General features: G+C 40.1%; 1 protein-coding gene across 2 annotated transcripts in view; it reads left to right on the forward strand.

Annotated features, from left to right (window-relative positions):
• Nucleotides 1-22,648, forward strand: part of EFHC1 (EF-hand domain containing 1) — a 61,182-nt gene that overhangs the window by 21,807 nt on the left and 16,727 nt on the right. For both annotated transcript variants that reach the window (XM_007451927.1, XM_007451926.1), the window contains exons 5-9: nt 1,009-1,201; nt 9,758-9,978; nt 15,624-15,764; nt 19,315-19,528; nt 19,877-20,024. In XM_007451927.1, the coding sequence (XP_007451989.1) occupies nt 1,009-1,201; nt 9,758-9,978; nt 15,624-15,764; nt 19,315-19,528; nt 19,877-20,024 (917 nt within the window). The remainder of the gene's footprint in view (nt 1-1,008; nt 1,202-9,757; nt 9,979-15,623; nt 15,765-19,314; nt 19,529-19,876; nt 20,025-22,648) is intronic.

Below are 22,648 nucleotides of genomic sequence, written 5' to 3' on the forward strand. Positions count from 1 at the left end.
ATGCCTAAGTTTCATATCAGAGGTTCAAAGATGATTGTGGAGTTAAGTCTTGTGAGCTCCACCAAACTTTTAAATCTTAAAGCAATTGCTGAGCAACATCTGCTCCCTGCATTTTACTTCTAACCACCTACTTCTTTTCTCAAATATGAATTAATGTCAAAGAATCCTCTGGGAAACCTTAAATGAATTTTTGGGATATTTCAAAGCTATTGCATATATGTAGGTTTCTAGTGTTAAACTAGTAATTTCACAGCATTCCCATTGCAGATGCTTCCTTGTTCAATTTTATATTGATGTGTGAGTATAGAATGTTCTGGGTATTTTCCAGCTCTGTTCCAACCTTCCTGTCTTCCCCTTGTGGACTGGTGTATTTGAGTCTTCTCCTTTACTGTACTAAAGGAAAAGAGAAAACAGATCACCCTCAGTGTTTCTTTGCTGCTTTTTTCTCTCAGACATCTAATTCCTTTTAGTTCAGAAAATTTTACCTAGCACTAGCAAGGTCTTTTAAGAACATTCTTTATATCAGTCATATGTCTGTCATTATTTTGTATTTAAAGATTGTATTGTTGATACTGTTACTAGAAGGAACAGTTGAAAGAACTAAAAAAAGACTGATTAATAAATGAAAATTCTTTCCATACTAATTATATCCAAACCATTCACATGTACCTTTATTAATATGCATAAAGCACTGAACAAAGGACCCACTGCTCTTTTAATTCAGCTTCTCTTTCACTGACTAATATTTTGGATCAAAATGAATCATTCTTTCTCAGCACAAGCTTATAAGACTATTATTTAATACTTTCCAGCTGTTGACATCTGGCATATGATTTCAGATGTTTTTGTATCTTTGGTGAATACTTTGTTTTTAACCATCTGAGATTATGTCATAGTCTTTCTGGTTAATCTTTTCATCATTGTCTGATACAGAAATGCCAAAGTAGCTAAGTTAAACTCTCCACCTGTAGAATTTTTACTTAAGTCACTGCTTTGGGTTCCTCAAAGGTTCTTCGATTCTATGCGATCTGGGATGATACAGACAGCATGTTTGGTGAATGTCGGACCTACATCATTCATTACTATCTTATGGATGATACAGTGGAAATTCGAGAGGTCCACGAACGGAATGATGGGCGAGATCCCTTCCCGCTCCTCATGAGCCGCCAGCGCATGCCCAAGGTTTTGGTGGAGAATGCAAGTATGTGTGATTCAGTTTATCCTCTGTTAATTGGGACCTTTCCTGGATCTCAAAGGAGTTAATCAGTGTGGTCATTCCCTTTACACTTGGGAGGTGCTTGCTGTGTTCTCTTAGGTACTCAAAAAGCGGCTTTCCCATAACTTCCCTCCTTTACTGGCCCCTCGATCCAAGCTTGTATCTGAAATGGTCTGGCAGAGATGACTGATACCAAGATCAAGGGAACAAAGCCAAAACAGCAGTGGAAGATTTATTTAAAGTGTGGAAGAGCAAGGCTTCTGAGCTGAAGCAATTTCATGTCAGATTTTTAATGCATTTCTGAAACAAGCTTGTTTTCATTCAGAGATACAGCTTACCATTTCCTTATGTGCTTTTCAGACTTTGCTTCTCACCTCAACCACTTCAGGAAGTTTCTATGTGGGATAACTTCAGATGGGAAAAGACATGTCTGTGGTTCATAATGGTGGATCCCCATTGTGTCAACCCTTGGTCTTTCTTTGCTGATATAAAATAACCTTATCAATTGGAGTGTGAGAATGCAAACAAAATGCAGCTGAGACAGGCTGTCTGTCACTGCTTCTCTGGAATAAGTAGACTTGCTTTAGTTATTGACTTAATAGTTTAAGAATTTTCTCTTACAAAAGTGTCATCTTGGTCACATGTAATGACCAATGTTTGGATGGCTGACAGAACTCTGTAATAAATACTTTGGTTGTTTTTTTTTTTTTAAACTCTATTTTTTGGAACTAAGAGATAAGAAATTCCAGGTATTGAGCAAGAGATTTGTCTTAGAGGTTATAAACAAATTGGCCGTCTGAAAGCTAAATCCAGCCTACCCACATGTATTGCTTGGTCTGCACAGTGTTTTTTAAAAATGCAGAGTTATTTGGGGGCAAGGAGGTGGAGATTTCCATCACTGGGAGAGTGGATAATCAGAATGTGGTGAAGGTATATCCTGATAAATATGTAATAGAAGCAAAATGTACAAGAAAGCAAATGGATGCGTCTTAAATGCATAGTGCTGTGTAGAAAAAAAGTAAAAAGAGATGTATAACGCAATACCATTTACATGAAGTAAAATGCACACAAAACAGTGTAAATATGCAGATAATCAGAAAGCTGCTCATTAGCATGGTTGCATGTGAGGCAGAGGAGAATGAGATTGGGTAAAAGGATAAAAGGGAGTAAAAATTGTCATTTTTAAATTAAGAGACTTAACATTAAACACCTCTTTTTTTGAGTAACGAGAATAATTGGTAACACAGTTTACATTCTCAAATAGCAATAACTGGATCCATGCCCTAGTTCAACTTAGTCTGGCTGCTGCCTGCCGTGTTTCTTCTACTTAGCTCCCATAGAACCCTCTTAGAGTTCTGTGACGCTGGGACTAATATACGAATTTTGGCCTTCCAGAATGCTTAAATGAGCCTGCAGTGCCTGCCATCTGGAGCTAACAAACGTCAGAGTTATGATTAAGAAGAAGAATGGGGATGTATTCAGGGTGGCATGAAAAAAGTGTCACTAAATCTCTTGAACTCTCAGGTTCCATGTTTGTGTCTGCCTTATCAGTGTGCCTTATCATTGTGGCCTGTGTTTAGACTTTTCAGTATGTAATCATCCTCACCTATAACTTCCCAAATTTTAACAATTTTCAACAGGGGTAGATGGAAAGGCAGCCTGGTGACCTATGTAGGGTCCTTTGAAAAGGTAGGACACATATCTTTTTGTGAAAGTTATTGTTAGTCTTGCAGACAGAAAAGGCTAAGCTTCCATCAGCTAAATAATTCCTTTAACTGGAACCACGGTGTTAAAGTGTCTGACCGACTCCCAGAGGCATTAATCCAATGGATAATTTTTATTGAATTCAGTTAAACAAGGGTTAAATATCTGCTATGGGAACTATGTCATGTGCTAAGTGCTGTGCTGTGGAGAATAAGATGAAAATGTAACTCCTAGACCTAGAATCCCTGTCCTTCAGTCACTTCTAGCGGCTGGGGAGACAAGTAATATAAATACTCTAAGCATTTAAACAGTAACACAGGTGCTCCAGATTATCTGATTGCTAACTAGTTATGTCATGTAGGCAAAGCTCAGAAGAAGAGGTGTTAGCTATAAAGACTAAAGGCTTTGCGGGAGAGCTGGGAGTGGACCTAAACAATGGACCCTTACTAGGAAAAATCGAATGTATAGAAAGGAAATGATTCCAGAAGTAAGATCTGAGATATAAGAAGTGATAAAGAAAATGGTAAAATGTAGGTAAATCTAAATAAACATTGACTATACAAACTAAAGGAACAATGTTAAATTTGAGGGGCTTAAAACATATCAAAGTAAAATTAAAGTATATTACAGTAATGATACTGGAGCAGTGATAGGATTAAAAAACAACAAATTTTGAAAAATGTTTGGGTATTTTTATGGGTTATTTATTTTTATTGAAATAGAATTAACTTACAATACTATATTAGTTTCAGGTGTACAACACAGTGATCTGATACTTTTATACATTACAAAATGATCACCAGGATAATTCTAGTTATCATTTGTCACCACATAAATTATTACAGTATTATTATTATTATTTTCAGTGTTCCCCTGACAACTCTAATGCATAGCCAGGCTTTTTTGTTTTTCTTTTTTTTTTTAATATTTATTTATTTATTTGGTTGTGGCCGGGTCTTAGTTGTGGCACATGTGCTCCTTAGTGGTGGCTGGCGGGCTTCTTATTTGTGGCTTGCAGGTTCCTTAGTTGCCGCTCACTGGCTGCTTAGTTGTGGCATGTGGGCTCTTTAGTTGTGGCTTGCCAGCTCCTTGGTTGTGGCGTGCATGTGGGATCTAGTTCCCTGACCAGGGATCAAACCCAGGCCCCCTGCATTTGGAGCATGGCATCTTAACCACTGCGCCACCAGGGAAGTCCCTACAGTATTATTGACTATATTCCCTATGCTGTACATTACACCCCCATGACTTATTTATTTTACAACTAAAGTTTGTACCTCTTAGTTTCCCTCATCAATTACACTCATCATTTTACCCCACTCCCCTCTGAGAACCACCAGTTAGTTCTCTGTATCTGTGAGTCTGTTTTGTTATGTTTATTCTTTTGTTTTACTTTTTTAGATTCCACATACAAGTGAAATGCAGTATTTGTCTTTCTCTGTCTGACTTATTTCACTTAGCATAATACCCTTTAGATCCATGTTGTCAAAAATAGCAAGATTTCATTCTTTTTTATCGTTGAGTAATATTGTGTGTGTGTGTGTGTGGGGGTGTGTATACACAGCACTTTCTCATCATCCTTTCATCTATCCATGGACATTTAGATTGCTTCCATATCTTGGCTATCATAAATAATGCTGTAGTGAACAGAGGGGTGCATAAATCTTTTTGAATTAGTGGCGTTTTTTTCCCAGAAAAATACCCAGAAGTGGAATTGGTGGATCTCATGATAGTTCTGTTTTTAATTTTTTGAGGAATCTCCATACTGTTTTCCATAGTAGCTGCACTAATTTTACATTCCCACCAACAGTGCACAAGGGTTCCCTTTCCTCCACATCCTCGCCAACATTTGTTATTTGTTGTCATCTTGATAATAGCTATTCTGAGAGGTGTGATGTGGTATCTCATTGTGGGTTTGATTTGTGTTTCTCTGGTGATTAGTGATGTTGAGCAACTTTTCATGTGCCTGTTGGCCATCTATATGTCTTCCTTGGAAAAATGTCTATTCAGGTCCTCAGACCATTTTTTTAATCAGGTGGGTTTTTTGTTTGATGTCGAGTTGTATGAGTTCTTTCTGTATTTTGGATACTAAACCCCTTATCAGATGTATTATTTGCGAATAGCTTCTCCCATTCAGTAGGCTGCCTTTTTGTTTGGTTCCTAGTTTCCTTCACTGTGCAAAAGCTTTTTAGTTTGTTGTAGTCCCATTGGTTTATTTTTGCTTTTGTATCCCTTGCCTGAGGAGACATATCCAAAAAAAAATGTTGCTAAGACTGATGTCAAAGAATGTACTGCTTATGTATTCTAATAGGAGTTTTATGGTTTCAATTCTTATATGTAAATTTTAATTCTATTTTGAGTTAATTTTTGTATATGGTGTGAGTAAATAGTCCAGTTTGATTCTTTTAACGTATGGCTGTCCAGTTTTCTCCATACCATTTATTGAAGAGTCTGTCTTTTCCCCATTGTGTATGCTTGCGTGATTTGTCATAGCGTAATTGACTATATAAGTGTGGGTTTATTTCTGGGCTCTTTGTTCTGTTCCATTGATCTGTGTGATCTATGTGCCCATACTGTTTTGATTATTGTAGGATTGTAGTATAGTTTGAAATTAGTGAGCGTGGTACCTCCAGTTTTGTTTTTCTTAAGATTGTTTTGGCTATTCAGAGCCTTATGTGTTTCTATACAAATTTTAGAATTATTTGTTCTAGTTCTGTGGAAAATGCCATTGTCATTTTGATAGGGACTGCATTGAATCTGCAGACTACCTTAGGTAATATGTTTATTTTAACAATATTAATTCTTCCAATCCATGAGCACAGTATATCTTTCCATTTGTTTGTGTTGTCTTCAGTTTCTCTCATCAGAGTCTTAACAGTTTTCTGAGTAAAAGTATTTTACCTCCTTGGTTAGATTTATTTCTAGGTATTTTATTCTTTTTGATGCAGTTGTAAATGGATTTGTTTTCTCTTTCTGTTAGTTCTTTGTTAGCATATAGAATTGCAACAGATTTATGTATATTTTGTATCTTATGGCTTTACTGAATTCATTTATTCTAAGTTTTATTGTGGCACCTTTAGGATTTTATATATATAGTATCATATCATCTGCAAACAGTAGCAGTTTTACTTTTTCCTTTCCCACTTGGATTCCTTTTATTTCTTGTCTGATCGTTATGGCTAGGACTTCCAATACTATGGTGAATAAAATTGGAGTGAGTGGTCTTCCTTCTCTTTTTTCTAGTCTTCGACAAAATGCTTTAAGCTTTTCACTGTTGAGTGTGAAGTTAGCTGTGGGCTTGTCATGTATGGCCTTTATTAAGTTGAGGAAAGTTCCCTCTCTGCCCACTTTGTTGAGAGCTTTTATCATACATGGATGCTGAATTTCACCAAAAGCTTTTTTTGCACCTATTGAGATGATCATATGATTTTTATTCTTCAATTTGTTAATCACATTGATTGATTTGTGGGTTTTGAACCATCCTTCCACCCCTGGGATAAATCCTACTTGATCATATTGTATTATGCTTTTAACATAGTGTTGTATCCTGTTTGCTAATATTTTTTGAGGGTTTTTGAATCTATGTTCATCAGTGATATTGGCCTACAATTTTCTTTTCTTGTGGTGCCTTTGTCTGGTTTTGGTATCAAGGTGATGCTGGCTTCACGGAATGAGTTCAGAAGCATTTCTCCTCCTTCAGTTTTTTGGAATACTTTAGAAGGTTAGGTGTTAACTCTTCTTTAAATGTTTAATAGAATTCACCTGTGAAGCCCTCTGGTCCTAGACTTTTGTTTCTTGGGGTTATTTGATTACTGATTCAATTTCATTACTAATAATCAGTCTATTCATATTTTCTGTATCCTCCTGATTCAGTCTTAGGAGATGGTGTGTTTTTAGGAATTTATCCATTTTTTCTAGGTCGTCCATTTTGCTGATGTGTAATTGTTCATACTAATCTCTTATGATTCTTTGTATTCCTATGGTGTCAGTTGTAACTTCTCTTTCATTTTTGATTTTATTTATTTGGATCCTCTCATTTTTTAGTTGATGAATCTGGCTAAAGTTCTATAATTTTGTTTATCTTTTCAAAGAAACACCTCTTAGTTTCATTGATCTTTTCTGTTGTTTTTTTTAGTCTCTATTTCATTTATTTCCTATCTGATCTTTATTATTTCTTTCCTTCTACTCACTTTGGATTCTGCTTATTCTTCTTTTTCTACTTCCTTTAGGTGTAAGGTTAGATTGAGATTTTTTATTTCCAGAGGTAGGCTTATATTGCTATACACTTTCCTCTTAGAACTGCTTTTGCTGTGTCCCATAGCATTTTGTATCATTGTGTTTCCGTTTTCATTTGTCTCCAGGTATTTTTTATTTCCTCTTTGATTTCTGCAGTGACCAATTGGTTGTTTCGTACTATATTGTTTAGCCTCCACACATTTGGGTTTCTTACAGTGTTTTTTCTTTTTTTTATTGAAGTATATTTGATTTACAATGTTGTGTTAATTTCTATACAGCAAAGTGGTTCAGTTATACGTATATATACATACACACACACACACACACACACACACACATTCTTTTTATATTCTTTTCCATTATGGTTTATCACAGGATGTTGAATATTGTTCCCTGTGCTATACAGTAGAAACTTGTTGTTTATCCGTTCTATATATCGTAGTTTACATCTGCTAACCCCAAACTCAGAATCCATCCCTCCCCCATCCCACCCCTGGCAACCACAAGTTTGTTCTCTGTCTGTGAGTCTGTTTCTGTTTTGTAGATAGGTTCATTTGTGTCATATTTTAGATTCCACATATAAGCGATATCGTATGATATTTGTCTTTCTCCTTCTGACTTAGCTAGTAAGGTAATCTCAAGATCTACAGTTTTTTTTTTCCTTGTAGTTGATTTCTAGTCTCATGGTGTTGTGGTTGGAGAAGATGCTTCATATGATTTCAGTCTTCTTAAATTTACTGAGACTTGTTTTGTGGCCTAGCATGTGATCTGTCCTGGAGAATGTTCCATGTGCACTTGAAAAGAATGTATTCTGCTCCTTTCGGATGGAATGTTCTGTATGTTTCTATTAAGTTCATCTGGTCTAATGTCATTTAAGGCCAGTGTTTCCTTTTTGATTTTCTGTCTGGATGATCTGTCCATTGATGTAACTGGAGTGTTAAAATCCCCTTCTATTATTGTGTTACCATCAGTTTCTCCTTTTGTTTGTTAATATTTACCTTATGTACTTAGGTGCTTCTATGTTGGCTGTATATATATTTACAATTATTATATCTTTTTGGATTGATCCCTTTATCATTATGTAGTGCCCTTTTTTGTCCCTTTTTACAGGCTTTGTTTTAAAGTCTACTTGGTGTGATATAAATATTGGTACCCCAGCTTTCTTTTCATTTGCATTTGCATGGAATACCCTTTCTCATCCTCTCACTTTCAGTCTGTCTTAGGTCTGAAGTGAGTCTCTTGTAAGCAGCATGTAGATAGATCTTGGTTTTTTATTCATTCAGCCCCTCCATGTCTTTTGATTGGAGCATTTAGTCCACTTACATCTAAAGTAATAATTATTGGGGAATTCTCTGGCAGTCCAGTGGCTGGGACTCTGTGTTTTCACTGTCAAGGGCGTGGCTTTGTTCCCTGGTCAGGGAACTGAGATCCTACAAGCCGCATGGCGTGGCCAAAAAAAAAAAAAAATGCCACAGAGTCATGAGCTGTGTCCTCCACTGCCCATCACTTCCTGGGGTAACTCAGAGAGCTCTAGTAGGGCTGGGCACTAGACACTGGGAGAAGGAACCCTTGGTCTATAGGGCGTTTAAGATGCATGATTGGGAAGCAGCCAACCCTTTTCTTTTGGCAAATCAAGGGCTGGAGTGTTAGGTTTTCTGAATGCTGTAGCAGAACCTTAGCCTCCTTCCTTATTTTCTTAGCAATTATCAGTTAGGATAGTACCAACCCCCCTCTCATGCCCCCTGTCATCAGAGTTCTGGGGCCAAGCTTTGTGGTTCCAGCTACAAAGTGTGGCACCTTACTAGAACTGACTGATGATCTTATGGTTTCCATGGAGGCCAAGTTGCAGGGAATCAGTCTTAAACAATCAACACCTAGTTTTCATAAGAGTGTGACAAATTAGATTTATTCCAAAAATGGAAAGTTGATTCTGCATTTGAAAGTCTGTTGATTCCCCAGATGAACGGATTACCGGAACCATTGTGCTGACTGTCCCTGCCTCTTGGCACAGGCCTAGATCAGACTGCCCTCATAGCAGTGACCACAATTGAAATGAAACCATGTTTTCTGTGTTTAGAGTCTGTGGCTCCGAATAGAATGTTTTCTCCATCAAGGCAGGAATTTTATCCATACTGTTAATTGTTATAATCTCTGTATTCAGCAGTGTACCTGGTACACGGTATATGTGGTCACTAATAATTTGTTAGATGAACGGATAAATGGGTGGGTGGTTGAAGTAAATGACTTGGACCTCCCCACCCTAGATCCAATACTCTGTCTTTATAGAAGGACGTTTATTCTTTTCTCTTGTAATGATTCCTTCTAAGCGTTAATTCTACTAAGATTGGTGACCTCTAGGGATAGTTCAAGCCGAATATGGGAGAGAGACTTTACAGAAACAATCTGGGTTATTATTTATGTGTCCTTTTCGCAGATGGAAATACTCAGCCCTGTGTTCTGCAGGGAGTGTGGCGGAGTCCCTGACCCTCGGTCAGAGCTGAAGCCTGCACTCCCTCTGGTTCTCAGGAATGCATGGCTGCTGTGTGACAGTCTCTTTTCCCATCCTCATTCCTTTTCTTTCCTCTCCCTGCTGTCTTTTGTTAGAGAACTTCCCTCGGTGTGTGCTGGAAATCTCAGACAAGGAGGTGTTGGAATGGTATACTGCCAAAGACTTCATTGTTGGGAAGCCACTCACTATACTTGGGAGAACTTTCTTCATTTATGATTGTGATCCATTTACTCGGCAGTATTATAAAGAAAAATTTGGAATCTCCGATTTACCACGCATTGATGTGAGCAAGAAGGAACCACCTCCTGTGAAACAGGTAACAGGACACTGGTTCTGAGGTTAGAGAGAGGGTTCATCTTCTGATGCATTAATAGAAATTTAAGGAAAAGGATAAAAAAGGCTCTTATGTGAATACCCAATAAAAAAAATGGACAAAGCATGTGAAATAGAGCAGTTCACAAAAGAAGAACTACAAATGGCTAATGAACATACGGAAAGACCCTCAATTGATAATCAAACAAAGAGAAATGAAAATAATGAGGTTTAGGATCTATTTGATTTAAAAAGACTCACAATATCCAGTGTTTGCCCTGGTGTGATGCAGTAGGCATTTCGTGTACTGTTAATAGGCGAACAATGAGAAAAACTTTTCTGAAGGGCAGTTTGTTTCACTTTAACTTTTTCAAAATAAAATATCACATATTTCTTGACCCAGAAAATCTGGTTTGGGGATTGTAAATATGTGTGAGGATGTATAGTGTAGCATTACTTATAATAAAGTGTAAGGACATTGGCAGAATAAATTATAGTATATCTATCCATATAATTAGAGGACTATAAGACTTGTTAAAAAAAGAGGGAGTCTATGCATATTAACATGAGAAAATGTCTGTAACATTTTTAAAGGATTGTGAGTACATGACATGGCACTATTTTTGTAGATTACTCTATACAACATCTGTTTATATTACTGAGGAAAAGCCATGGAGGAATGTTTCCCCGGACTATTAACAGTGGTTAGTTCACCGTGGGAAGGGGAGGGAGGGAGGGAAGTGGGAGATGACCAGGGAGCTTTCTTTCTATACTGTGTGGTTGTAATTTCGCTTTTCTTTTTGGCCATGCCACATGGCTTATGGGATCTTAGTTCCCTGACCAGAGCTTGAACCCATGTCCCTTGCAGTGGAAGCATGGAGTCCTAACCACTGGACCACCAGGGAGTTCCCTCAATTTCAGTTTTTATACCAAGCCTTGTGTTACTTTAATAATTTAAAAACTTTTTGATTAAAAAAAAGACATCTTTTAAAATTCCAGACCCCTAAGGCATTTCATTTTTTCTTGCCTATTTATCAAACCCTTTTACTTAAAAAGTGATTGGGAGGGCTTCCCTGGTGGCGCAGTGGTTGAGAGTCCGCCTGCCGATGCAGGGGACACGGGTTCGTGCCCCGGTCCGGGAAGATCCCACATGCCACGGAGCGGCTGGGCCTGTGAGCCATGGCCGCTGAGCTTGTGCGTCTGGAGCCTGTGCTCCGCAACGGGAGAGGCCACAACAGTGAGAGGCCCGCGTACCACACACACACACAAAAAAAAGCAATTGGGAGCAAAACAAAAACTGATTCACTGAAGATGTTGGAAGACGGTGTTGTTTAATTGCAACATTGCTCTCCTTAAAATCATGCAGAACCCCAAAATTCAGTTCTGTGCACCTCAAAGTCCACTCTCAGAGTAAGTTCATGGTGTCTTTAATGCACCAAAATAGTAATTTAATAAACTTGAACCTTCAGGGTGGCTCAGCCACATATTTTAGAGTTTGAAATGACAATTGCATGTTTTCAAAATTACACATTACACAGCAGATTCAACAAGCATCTAAAGTATCAAGGCCCACAGTGTCGTAGACCAAAACACTGGTGCTTGTTGTACCTATATGGGGCAGGAACAACTCAAACAACCTCTTTGTTGCCCATGTATAAAATAGTGTGTTAGCACCTGTGGCCCATCTTTATTTTGCCAGCGTGTATATAAAATAATGTCCGTTGGCTCTTTTCTTTTTGAAAGACACTACTGGAAGGATGGAATGATTGAATTCCTCCAGCCTGGGCCCCTGCCTTCCCCACGTCTGCTGCCCGTGCTGCTTGCACTTAGCCTCCAATTCTACTGAATTACAGGTGGTTCTGCATCCTGTTTTATTCCCCTGGACTTCTGCTAATGCTCTTTCTCCTGCTTGAACCACTTCTCCCTCATTTCTCTACACGGCTTTTTCTTACCTCTCACAACTCAGTGTAGGCTTTCTCTCTTCCAAGAAGGCTTCTCTGAAGTCCCAGGCCGGACTCGCCCCCCATAGTCTGTGTTCCTGGGATACTCTGTGCCTCCCTCCACTAGCACTTATCGTATTAAAACATCTGTTTATGAATTTTTCTATGAGACTAAGTTCCTTGACAGCAGGACCACTGTTCATCTTTGTGCTCCTAGCACCTGACACAGTGCCTGGCAAATAGGAGGTATGTGGTGTGTTTCCTGGATAGACTGAAGAAAACTGCCTAGGCAGTATGTATTTGTTCCCCTCAAAGGCAAGTGATATCTTAGGCAAGGCTTTTACAACCAACATCTCATAAAAACAATTACAAAGAAGGATTTGGATTTTGGTGCTAGGCGTTCCTGGGGCAGTAAAACTTCCAGAAGGGAGTGTGGGTGATGATAATGCCTCTTGCTGTCAGTTTTTCCTCTGATAGAACTCCTTACCCATGAATGTGCTCATGGATTAAGAATTATAATAAAACCCATGTCCCTATGCCCCAGTTTTGGGGGCAGCATTTGATGCAGTCTACAGGAAAAATACCATGTGAACAGATCTAGATTTTGATCAACCAAACTACTACACCACTTGAGTTTATAGATGAGTATTGTGTGAAATTGCAGTCCAGGCATCACAATGAAAAGTACAAGGGTAATCCTGTTAAATGTCAAACATTCTCATAAGGAGGAGTCTCACCTAACCAGGAAGTAGGATGGGGAGGGCTTGTAGCACACTGGTGCACTTTTCCTAGTGGACGGCTTTGATCTGTCTTTTGAGCTGATAAAAGCTTTGAGTCCTAGAATAGCCTTGCTCTCCATCCTCATTACTATCACCTTTCCACCCCCCAAACTTGTCTTCTAAAGAAAGAAAGGGAGAGAAGACTTGGATAGAGAGCAGAGAGAACTGGAGAGCCACTATAGATTTTGGTTTGTTTGTTTTGCCCTGTCTCAGTCACTCTGTATAATACAATGACTTCTCCATCCTTACATATGGCACATTAATTATAGTGTTTGGTCAGTTTATTTTCTCTATAATAAATAATTCTGCTACAAATAAATCCTCTCTGCCTGTCCATGAAAGTCTTTGTTGGAAATGAGTAGGAAAGCTCCACTTACCAAGCAGCAAGTACCTTTTAGCTCTCCTCAATCATTACCTCTCAGTCATCTAAACTCTACACAATGTAGTTGGAGCACAGGGATGAGAGCCGTAGCAGGTTCTAGAGGGACTAAGCCAGAGTCAAACTGATGGGCAGGGACAGAAGTGGATATGCAGTGCATACCATGCTAGTAGGGAGGAGAAAGAAGCCAGGACCAGGAGAGCTCATCTGCCGTGCAGCTGGCCTCTGAAGGCAGCATCTGAAGGATGAGTGACTCTAAGACTTTGTGTGTGCGTGCATTATTAAGAAAGCCTGGGAGAAAGTCTGGAAGTCATACGAACAGGAGTGTCTAGGCGTGATAATGTCCACAGTCAGAGGAATGGTTCTAGTTTAGAACAGGACCCAGGCGGTAGCTTGGAGCATGAAAAGCATGTTGCCAGGACCACAGGCACAGGGGCTGATATTTAGAGAAGGTCTTGATTCCAAGCAGAGGAAATGAGATGCAACTTGGGAAAAATAGGTAGAAGCCTGTTAAAACAAAAGGAATTTGAGAGGAAGGTGCTCAGAAACTCACCTCCCTATTTTAAAACTCCTTAACCTCCCCCCACACCCCCCCAACCAGGTTGCTCTCACTGTGTATTGATATTAGACTCCACCACTGTGCATTTCCGCCCACCTCCAGAGTAAGTCAGAGCTTAGCATGCAGTGTCTCACCCAAAGTCCTTCTGTCCATGGCAACTGTGTATATTCACTGAGTAGTGGTTTTGCATTTGGAGCAAATTAAGTCATCGTCCATCTACTGGATCCATTAGTCATATTCCAGCCATGAAGATCACATTAACTACAGCCCAGGAAGTGGGTGAAGGATCAGTGTTCTTAAGCACCCCACCTTGGACGAACATAGCAGAGTCCCTGGTTTCTGAGGGAGTCCCCTGTTGCAGATGGAGCAGGGCTCATATAGACTAATTTGTTAAAGTCCCTGAATACAGTATATTAAAAGATTTGGGGAGGGTATCTACAAGTAAAAGCATGGTACAAGCTAGTGTGCTGAGAAAGCATAGCAGAAAGGAGTCAGAGAAAAAACTCAGCTGCAGTCCGCCTAGCATTGATGAGAGGGAGGAAAACAACCTCTGAACTAAAGTTTTGTTTTTAGATACATGATTTTTTATTTTTTATTATTATTTTTTAAAATTTATTTTTATTTTTGGCTGTGTTGGGTCTTCATTTCTGTGTGAGGGCTTTCTCTAGTTGCGGTGAGCGGGGGCCACTCTTCATCGCGGTGTGCGGGCCTCTCACTATCGCGGCCTCTCTTGTTGCGGAGCACAAGCTCCAGACGCACAGGCTCAGTAGCTGTGGCTCACGGGCCTAGTTGCTTTGTGGCATGTGGGATTTTCCCAGACCAGGGCTTGAACCCGTGTCCCCTGCATTGGCAGGCAGATTCTCAACCACTGCGCCACCAGGGAGCCCTCTACTTAAGTTTTTAGACAAACAAATCTTAGCATCCTATAGCGGTGCTTTCAGCCCTTCATGGAACCTAAATGAAAAACATAAGTTCATCCTAAATTTTCACACTCACCAGATAGCCTTTGCATCTAGAATTTAGTTCCATGAGTTTGCTCCTTCACTAGGAAAGGGGAATCCTGTGTGGACAGGGGAGTGTGAGTTCTCAGTGAAGTATGGCTATCATGCTCTTAGGCAAAAATGAAGAAATAAAAATAGGGACTTCCCTGGTGGTACAGTGGTTAAGAATCCGCCTGCCAATGCAGGGGACACGTGTTCGAGCTCTGGTCTGGGAAGATCCCACATGCCTCGGAGCAACTAAGCCCGTGCGCCACAACTACTGAGCCCAAGCCACAACTACTGAAGCCCACACGCCCAGAGCCCGTGCTCCGCAATAAAGAGAAGCCACTGCAATGAGAAGCCCGTGCACCGCAACGAAGAGTAGCCCCCGCTCACTGCAACTAGAGAAAGCCCGCGCGCAGCAACGAAGACCCAACGTGGCCAAAAATAAATAAATAAAATTAAAATGTTTTAAAAAAAGAAATTAAAATATTAGAAATACGGAGGTAACTCGGAAGTAAGTAGCATGAACCAAGTCCTGACACCCTCACCTTACCCCTACCTCTGACACACACACATGCCCACTTTGGGTGAATTGAGAAAACAGTTTCCAGATCTGCCAGGCTGAGACCCACACCCCAGACAAAGAAGTCACAGACAGACCCATGGGCTTCACCGTGCTGGAGCGCCACAGGGGCCAGGATTGGGGCTGGGAGCAGGGCCAGGCTCTGCCTTGGCAGTAAGGGGTCAGTGGACATCAGTGATAGATTAAATCCAGCCCTGAGGGTTACTTTGTAGCATCATCAGTCACTTGTATGAGCAGTGATCATGGTGTAAAATCTATAAAGAGGAATGGAATATGTGATATGTTATTTTTTTCTGATTACATTTGTATATGTAGAAATTGATTTTAAATAAATGTTTTCTAGATTTTAAAAAGAAACCTACAGTTACCTTTAATTTTTAGAACAAGGAGCATCTGCTTTATTTCTTGCTTCCTGTGTTTCTTCAGGAATTACCTCCCTATAACGGTTATGGACTAGTTGAAGACTCTGCTCAGAATTGCTTTGCACTCATTCCAAAAGCTCCAAAAAAAGATGTTATTAAAATGCTGATGAATGAGAACAAGGTGCTTCGTTATTTGGCTGCACTGGTGAGGACAATTTTTTATTTTTAATTTATTTAATTTACTTTGTTTTTGGCTGCGCTGGGTCTTTGCCGCTTGTGGCTTGCCGGCTCCGGAGCGCAGGCTCAGTACCTGCGGTTCATGGGTCCAGCCACTCCACAGCATGCGGGATCCTCCCAGACCAGGGCCCGAACCTGCATCCCCCGCACCAGCAGGCAGACTCCCAACCACTGCACCACCAGGGAAGCCCCAAGGACAATTTTTATATCCTAAGATTCTGTTCTGTCTCAGTACTGTGCACAGTTGTCTGTTTTGTCTGTAAGCTCTAGAGTAACAGCTGTCAGAGTTATGTGTTTATTTAAACAAACCATTGCTCCAACCTTCAGGCAGGTTGGATAGTATTAAGTATGGTGCCCCTGAACCAAGACCTAGCTCAAGTCCTATCTGCCCTCACAGTCTTTCTTAAATCATTAATCTCTCTATCCCTCAAATTTTGACAGGCATTTTGGCCTTTTTTATTAAGCAATTATGAAAGCTTGACTTACATTCAAATTATCTATTTGTGTGCCTTTCCAGTGAACTGTGATTTTCTTGAGGGTAGGGACCATGTCTTACTAATTTTTATCATTGGTGATATCTAGCTTGATGTATTTTATATTCATTAAATGTAACAAATGGGATCATACTAATTTAATAGATATCAACTTTGAGAGGTCATATGGCTAGTGGCTAAGAGGTTTGGAAACAGACATAAATTCAAATCCTGAGTGTTCCACTCACTGGCTGAATTACCTGAAGCAAATTACTGATAAGAATTCAAAGGATAATGTCTTTAAAAATAGAAAAAAAAGCAGAAATAGAAATATAACCATTTTATTTAGAAATATAGACATAAATAGGAGAAATTGAAATAAGTTACTCTGGGAATAGAAATGTATTTGAAAAAATAAAAATTAGGGCTTCCCTGGTGGCGCGGTGGTTGAGAGCCCGCCTGCCGATGCAGGGGACACAGGATCGTGACCGGGTCTGGGAAGATCCCACATGCCGCGGAGCGGCTGGGCCTGTGAGCCATGGCCGCTGAGCCTGTGCGTCTGGAGCCTGTGCTCCGCAATGGGAGAGGCCACAACAGTGAGAGGCCCGCATACCACCAAAAAAAAAAAAAAAAAAAAAAAAAATTAAATGAGAACATAGTTGACTAATATTTTTTAAATATTGAAAAAGCTTTGAAACAAGGGAGTTCTAGCAAATTCTAGGTCAACTGGAACACTCCATACGTTAAGAATTCTGATTAATGAAGGTTTTGCATTGTTGCCAAGTTCTTTGAGTTACTGTTAAAGTTCAAGAGGTTTGTTGAATTATGACATAGTAACTATGAACTCCTTGAGGGCAGGGGTCATGTCTCTTTAGACTTTGTAGGCGCTCAGTAACTGTTGGATGAATGGGTAAATGAATTTATTTACACATACACTGTCTGTGAGTCAGGCAATATAATATACTCATTTTATGTTTCAAAACATAAGAATCAGAGAGGCTAATTGGTGTGTCCCAGGTCTTAACTGCTTAGACAGAGGCAGGACTAGGACTCAACCTAACGAAAAATATAATTCGAAAAGGTACATGCACCCCAATGTTCATAGCAGCACTATTTACAATAGGCAAGACATGGAAGCAACCTAAATGTCCATTCACAGATGAATGGATAAAGAAGTTGTGGCATATATATGTATGTATGTATGTATGTATGTATATACGCAGACACACATACATACATACAATGGACTATTACTCAGCCATAAAAAAGAATGAAATAATGCCATTTGCAGCAACACGATGGACCTGGAGATTATCATACTGTAGAATTTTAATGAACAAATGGAGAAGAGAAGAGTGCAATAGAAAATTACCATTAAGCACACACCTCAGCAGTACTTGTTGACAAGGTCCATCAACGGCTGCTAAAATTAGTGGGAAAACCTTTGAGGAGAAACAAGATTTTCATGGTTTCAAAGTATCTCCCTCAAGATATTTACTAACTGCAAAGGGAAGGATGGTAACTTTACAGGGGAGAAACCCACCAGGTGTCTTCTTAACCAAGTGATCAAGTTCAACATCACCAATAAAAAGATGTTTTGTTATCATGAACTCCTTGATATGCACAGAGAAGGACGTGTTTTTTTTTCCCCCCTGTGGTATTTTTGCCAAAGATGCAAAAGTGAGATGCATGAGGGACAGTCAACAAAATAATTGACCAGTACTCATGTCAGGGTCATGAAAGACAAGAGCAGACTGTGGAACTGTCACAAATTGGAGGAGATTAAAGAGAAATAACAACTAATGCAGTATAGGATCCTGAAACAGAGAAAGAACGTAAGTGGAAAACAGGTGAAATTTGAATAAGGACAGTAGTTTATTTAAAGCATTATACCATCATTTTCTGGGTTTGATAACTGTGCTATGATTATGTAAGATATTACTGTTAGGTGAGGCTGGGTGATGGGCTTACGAGAATTCTCAACTATGCAACTTTTCTGTAAGTCTGGTAAACTTAGTTCAAAATAAAATGGCAAAAACAATTTTTAAAGAAGTTTTAAATACTCCTTCCTGCCAGGGTGAGCTGTTGCTCCCAACCCCCTTGTACACCCGTGCCTGTAGTCCTGCTCAGAACTTTATTTTATTCTAAGTGTGATTGGAATCCTCTGGAGGTTTGAGAGGAGAGGAATGATGTAATTTTATTTTTATTTGTTTAAAAAAATTTTTTTTATTATAAGTGTGTTCAACAAAAAAAGTTTGGAGACTGTCAGGGAATGGTATGAGGAAATTATTTTACTAAGAGGAAGTCCAATGACTTTCTCTACTAAATGAGAAATTATGACACAAATAATTCCATGGTCTGAATGAGAAGGTGTGTGCTGAAATTGTGATGTGAGAGGATTTTAGTCAAGAATAAGCATGTCTGTATTTAGTCTTGTTCAGTCTGGAATTTGTTTCTCGGTGATTTGATTTAGGAAAAGTCTTATCAACAATGTAGCTTCTCAGAATCACTTCAACTCTATGACATTATATTACTCCTTCCTCCCTTCTTAAATTTTCTTTTTTAAATTATGTATAAAAATGGATTTGTTTAAAGGCATAAGCTTTGCATAATCACTTTAGTGTCCTCGAAGTTGAACATAATGTCAGCCACGAGGTTTCAGACTGGCAGCCTGTGGACAGAATGTAGCCCATATGTTTTCTTTGGCCTGCCTGGTGCTTTTAAAGAGTTGAAGTCAACATTTTAAAGTCAGGGTTTTTATAAAGTAATCCAGATTTCTGTTTTCTCATGAAAAATTTGATCTAGCAACATTGGGCCTATATTCATTCCCACATGGCAACAATCAAGTGGAGGTGAGTTGGGGCAGCCTCCCTCAGATGAGGTATGTCCTTTCCCGGCCCCCAGAGCCCCACCCCATACTGTTCATTTATATTATACTTCATATGTTAGGCTTATATTGTACCCTAGTCCCCATAGATATTTCAGTTTGAGGCTTCTGCGTAGATCACGTACCTTTGTAATATCCTCTTTTCTTCACCTTTCCAGGAATCCCCCATCCCAGAAGACAAAGACCGCCGATTTGTCTTCTCTTATTTTCTAGCCACTGACATGATCAGTATCTTTGAGCCTCCTGTTCGCAATTCTGGTATCATTGGGGGCAAGTATCTTGGCAGAACTAAAGTTGTCAAACCAGGCTCCTCGGTGGAAAACCCCATCTATTATGGCCCCAGTGACTTCTTCATTGGTGCTGTGATTGAGGGTAAGTCTCAACACAGTTTAGGCTCTCTTTCTGGCCAAGTGAATGGGTTCTTCTTATTGGGAATTTAATTCAGTTAACCCTTGTAGGAAGCAGTTAGTCTGCAATCCAGCTGTACATGTGGTATAGTGTATAAATCTCCTTTATCAATTAAACTGTAAATTGGTTGCATTTGTTGGCTGTAGATGGAAACTCTGAGCTCCCTAAACACCGAGCAAACTAGTGCATATTAGTTTAGAGAACAACTGAAAGTTCATTAGTCTAGGTCACAAATACATATCTGTGAATTTTTACTCTTGGTTGCCTGATAGGAACATAACCAGGCAAAGTGTATTTCTACCCTTTCCCCAGTGTTTGGCCACCGGTTCGTCATCCTTGATACAGACGACTATGTTCTGAAATACATGGAGAGCAATGCTGCCCAGTATTCACCAGAAGCACTCCTGTCAATTCAGAACCGTGTTCGAAAGCAAGAAGCTCCTGCACCAGAATTGGACAAGTATGTTTGACCATCTAAGGTCCATTTTGGCTTTGGCACAATGAGATATTCAGGAAGCAGTTCTTAAAATGAATGGATGATCACATTTTAGATTTTCAGATTTCCCTCACCAATGGAAGGTCTTGGACATACCTAGATTACCTGGGTCCAATATAATAACTAGTAACTTAGAACTTTTTCAACTTCATATATTTAGCAAATAATTATTGCGTGCCTTGTATGTATCAGACACTATCACTAGGCCCTTAGGCTTTTATCAGTAAACAAAATAGACCAGAAGTTGCTGCCCTCATGTAGTTGACCCTCTAAGCAGCGGAAGATAGCTAATAAACAGCACCAGTAAGTTAGTTATGCAGTGTGTTGGGTGATGAGTGCTGTGGGGAAGTGGAGCAAAACAAGGGTGATAAGGGTTCTGGAAGGTGGGGGTGGGTTGCAGTTGGTTGGGGGAGGTGGTCACACCTTGAGAAGGTGGCACTGAGCAGACACGTGAAGGTAAAGGAGTCAGCTGTGTGGACGTGTGGAGGGAGAGCTTTCCAGGAAGAGGGAGTAGTGAGTGCTAAGACCCTATGTATTAGCACACCCAGAGCACACAGGTAACACTGGCAAGAAGTAGGCCAGTGAGTGGCAGCAGTGGAGGAGTGAGGAAGAGAAGCAGAAGCTGGAGGTAGGAAGTTAGCAAGGGCCCAGGTTGTGTAGGACCTGGTAGGTCTCTGGAAGGATGGTGGCTTTTCTCTGAGTGAAAGCGAGAGCCACCGTGGGGCTTCTGAGTAGAGGAGGGGCACCATTTGACATGTGTTTTAAAAGAAGGGGCTGTTGTGTTAAGAATAGATTCAGAGGGAGATTAGTTAGGAGAATGTGGCGGTGATCTAGGCAAGAGATGACGGTGCATGGACCAGGGTAGTATCAGTGAAGGTGGGGAGAAGTGGTCTGATTTGGGGTATATTTTAAGGTAGAGCTAATAAGGATTCAAACAGGATATAGGGGAGATAAGAGAGAGAGTAGGTAAGGATGACTGAGGTTTTTGGCCTGAGCAGCTGGAAAGGAGTTGCCACCAACTGAGATGGGGAAGAAGTCCATTGTGGGTAGAGGAGGGTTTTTTCTGGCAGGGAGGAAGCAGGAGGGATTTCAGTTTGGGATATATTAGGGGTTTTTTTTTTTTTGGTTTTGGTTTTTAATTTTTATTTTATTTTATTTTTTGGCTGCATTGGGTCTTCATTGCTGCACACAGGCTTTCTCTAGTTGCAGCGAGAGGATGCTACTCTATGTGACAGTGTGCAGGCTTCTCGTTGCAGTGGTTTCTTTTGTTGCAGAGCATGGACTCTAGGTGTGTGGGCTTCAGTAGTTGTGGCCTGCGGGCTCAGTAGTTGTGGCTCACAGGCTTTAGAGCACAGGCTCAGTAGTTGTGGCACACGAGCTTAGTTGCTCCATGGCATGTGAGATCTTCCCCAACCAGGGCTCCAAACCTGTGTCCCCTGCATTGGCAGGTGGATTCTTAACCACTGCGCCACCAGGGAAGTCCAATGTACTAGGTTTAAGATACCTATTAGATACTCAAGTAGAGAGATCAAACAGGCTGTTGGATATATAAATCTGGAGCTCAGGTGAGAGGTCTGGGGCTGTGGGAGTTGTGGGCATATAGATGATATTTTCAGCCATGAAACTGGGTGAAATCTCTCAGGTAGTCATTGTAGACAAAGAAGAGAGAATAGCTCCAAGGATTGAGCTCTGGGGTTCTCCAGCGCTGAGTTGGGAAGAGAAACTGAGCAGGACAACTAGTGAGGCAGGAAGAAAGCCAAGTGGGTGTGGTGTCCTGAATCCAGGCCGTCCCCTTTTGCACAGTAGTGTGGGACTGTGAACCTGACCGTGAGAACAGTCTCAGCACCAATGGGAAAATTTACTGCTGTTCTGCAAGTTTAAAAAATTTTTGTCAAAACATGAAAAGCTCTGATGGTTATAAATGTCTAGGGAAATGAAAAATAGTAAAATTGATTTTTATTTAGTGCACTGTAATTTAAGACATTGGCAACATTGAGAATTAAAAGTGTTTTATTTCTTTATAAAAAGCATATTAAGAGTAGTTGGAACAGTGCTTGCCTTCTTGTCATGTAACTTATGATACAGAGTGAACGTCTTTTCTGTGCCTCGGCAAATTGTCATATTCCTTTCCACGTTTGGATTGACTTCCAACATTTTATTATTTTTGCTTTCAGTGTTGCGAAATACATCCTAGAGTTCCTTTAATGAGTGAAATATCTCAGAGTTCTTTTAATGTGAAGTTTTTTGTTTGCTGGCATCTGGGATATCTTCATTCTTTTTTTTCCTTTTTTTGGCTACATTGGGTCTTCATTGCGGTGCGCAGGCTTCTCATTGCAGTGGCTTCTCTTGCTGCAAAGCATGGGCTCTAGGTGCATGGGCTTCAGTTGTTGTGGCTCGAGGGCTCTGGAGTGCAGACTCAGTAGTTGTGGTGCACGGGCTTAGTTGCTCCAAGGCATGTGTCTTCATCCTTTTCGTTATGACCACTTCTCTCATTTATGTCAATAAGCCAGCCTTTGCTAGGGTCCTCTGCCTGCACATCGAGAGTCTCCTAAACCACAGCAGTGTCAGCATTCCCATGGTCAGCTAGT

This window comes from Lipotes vexillifer, unplaced genomic scaffold (assembly GCF_000442215.2).
Source record: "Lipotes vexillifer unplaced genomic scaffold, Lipotes_vexillifer_v1.1 scaffold147, whole genome shotgun sequence".
Lineage (NCBI taxonomy): Eukaryota > Metazoa > Chordata > Mammalia > Artiodactyla > Lipotidae > Lipotes > Lipotes vexillifer.